The sequence below is a fragment of the Amphimedon queenslandica genome, unplaced genomic scaffold (assembly GCF_000090795.2).
Source record: "Amphimedon queenslandica unplaced genomic scaffold, v1.1 AMPQUscaffold_12874, whole genome shotgun sequence".
NCBI lineage: Eukaryota > Metazoa > Porifera > Demospongiae > Haplosclerida > Niphatidae > Amphimedon > Amphimedon queenslandica.
This window is the reverse complement of record NW_003546890.1, coordinates 1-2778: the sequence shown is the minus strand read 5'-3', so window position 1 is coordinate 2778 and position 2778 is coordinate 1. Positions and strand designations below refer to the sequence as shown.

General features: G+C 36.3%; 1 protein-coding gene across 1 annotated transcript; it reads left to right on the top strand.

Annotated features, from left to right (window-relative positions):
* Positions 1-1327: 1327 nt before the first annotated feature.
* LOC109586439 (uncharacterized) lies at positions 1328-2736 on the top strand (the record flags this gene model as incomplete). The annotated part of the gene is made up of 4 exons (XM_020002625.1): positions 1328-1616; positions 1674-1794; positions 1848-2044; positions 2616-2736. Coding segments are annotated over exons 1-4 (549 nt in total), but the record flags the coding sequence as incomplete, so codon positions are not given.
* Positions 2737-2778: the final 42 nt, after the last annotated feature.

The window sequence follows — 2778 nt, the reverse complement described above, 5'->3', positions numbered from 1 at the left end:
TCGAATTTTCAAGTTCCTCTCCATCAATACATATTTTGTTATTAATAGTTATTAATTATTCTCCTTTCTCCTCTCAATAGGCTCCAGTCTTGATACACTAACAGTACTTGGTTCTCATAAAGGTGATGTCATTCTCCTAGCTAATGATAGATCTTTAAACACCTCCTCCTCATTCCAGCAATAATCTAATGGCCCTCTCTTCAGTCTTCATGGAGTCCTTCCAGTATGATGATACTCTTCCACAATAATTATGTTAGGAAGTTGAAAGACATTATTTTTAATTGGCCGCTACTGTTCACTCTCACTGAGGATGGGATTATATGTATCCTAATTAATGCCCCATGCACATTTCTTAGCCTTAGGTTTTTTCCAAAATTGGCTCCAAATTTTTATTACATTTTCTGATACATAATGTTTTATGCTGTGTAGAAAATTTGAGCTGATTCCGACTTAAAGTTTTTAAGTTATGGGCAAAGGCTAAACTCTGAAAAAACCCAATGTTTATACACATGTACTTCTTTCTTTCTCTATCCTTTCTTTTTTTTTCTTTTTATTTCTCTCCCTGAGCTATGTACATGACTACATGTACTACATGTACATTAATCATTAATAATGTACAATTATGATCCTTAACTTCATTATTATCCAGTGGTCTACAGTGTCTCTAATGCTATGATCATTGCTGCCATTCATCCACTGGAATACTGTAGAATGTTTTTAGCTATAACACTCCAGGTAAATATTTACAATATTATGATAAAATTTAGAATACATGTACCTCTTATTTTGTCCATATGTAGATGGTACTTTTGTCCTACAAACCTTGTCCCTGTCTTCATTTCATAAGATCTCAGTCTCTCCTGATTTAATGAAACTCTGTGTCTCCACTAAAACCCATCACATCATTGCTGTCGATTTAGGGATTTATTTCGCCATGTGCTCCTCGCATTATTCTAGAAATTTCCGTCAAAAGTCGACCAAGAGGGTCCCACCCACCCAGTGGCTCCAGGACCCGCCCATCAGCCAAGAGGAGGAGCTAGAGAGAGGGAGGTATGGTGGACTGACAAGACAAGGAAAAGGAGCAAAATATGTCAGACCTTTTGTCAGCCATTTTTCTGTTGCTAAGCGATGCAGCTAGTAGACTAATGAGGAACATTGATAGGATGAATTGTAACGAGGGACGTGGCCTCTCACTAGGTGGGGTTTCTAAACTACTGAAGGAGCACAACAAACCAGTCAAACCAGTTTCAGACGACAAGTGGTACATGCCTAGTAGAGGGGTGTGACTTAGTGAAGGAGACTGGGAGGAGTCTAGCAATGTTTGTATTATTAGTATGAGAAAAACTAAACCATTGAATATAAAATAGGACGACATGTCCTTAAGCCCTATCCACTCCGGCACTAGTTATCCCATACAGTGTATACTCCCTCCAGCTGAAGGTCATGTGACCAGTGACTCCGCCCTATTGTACCCCCACTATAATAACGGATTGGTAATAGCATATTATGATAAGAATAGGAATGGAAAAACGAGGAATGAAGAACGGGAACCAAAAACTATATATCAATTTAATTGTCATTTATAAGGTTTCTGAGAGATACTATTCATTAGCCAAGTAAGTCATTAACTATTATTATTAATTGATGGGTGTGGTCTTGTATGTCCTTTTTAGTTTGTTGTGTCGGAACTGGTTGATCCTGCCCACTAATGAGGACAAACCGGTTTATCTGGTTTCTGATAGTTCACTATCAGTGTCGGCTTTCCTTTTATCACAAGAAAACTTTGTAGCAAAAGTAATTAATTCATTTATTATTATTATTATTATTATTATTATTATTATCATTAGGTGTTATTGTATGGTAGTGCGTCAGTAGCTGAGGAGGTGTGTCACTTGAACCGCTGGGACCAATGTTCCCTCCCTCTCAATGCACTGGAGACTGGACTGGAACTGAGGCAGTTGGACATAGTGTCATTATTCCTTAGGAACAGAGGTAAAGGATATACTATTTATAGTAACACTGATACTGTTACTATAAATATACCGTATTTTACCAATTAAATGCCTAAGTGTTTATTTCTTAGCAGCAAAAAAATTCATTGAAAAAAATTAAGAAGTTACTTCGAGCAGGCAGAACCCCCAACTCTTGGCAAGTTCGACCAGGCTCTAACTAATAAGCAATTTGGAGCTATCGAAATAGTGGGGCATTATTTTTAGTAGAAATATGCGTATCTGTAGCTAGAATATATTAATGACAGGCATTTATTTGGATCAGGCATTTATACGGTAAAATACGGTAGTAAGAACTAAGAGTGCCATTGTAGTATTGTATTGTATACAGTGGTAATATTAAAGACTCTACTCTATACAATGCTACTGTACACTTGTAGTAAGCTTAAAAATTTATTGCCGGGATTAGCTTAAACTTTTAAATACTCCAATTCCAAGGCTATATTTACATGTAACTTTAAACTACCTATACAAACAGACATTCAGACACACACTTCCTACCAGGCTTGCTTTGGCTAGTGCACATAACGTAATTTTTTAAATAAAACATGTTGTCTGACTCAACTTAAACTTTCACTTTCATAATTGTGGTATGTGTAACTTTAGGCCTTGTTTACACAACTACACTGGCCTAATCTGCATTGTTTTTGCTATTACTGTTTTCAGTGTTTACACTAATCTAGCAGCTGCGTTCTCATTAGAATTTATCATTGTTTATAGAAGTATGGTATGTGTTTTGATATTTTATTAGACCTATACAGACCTATAT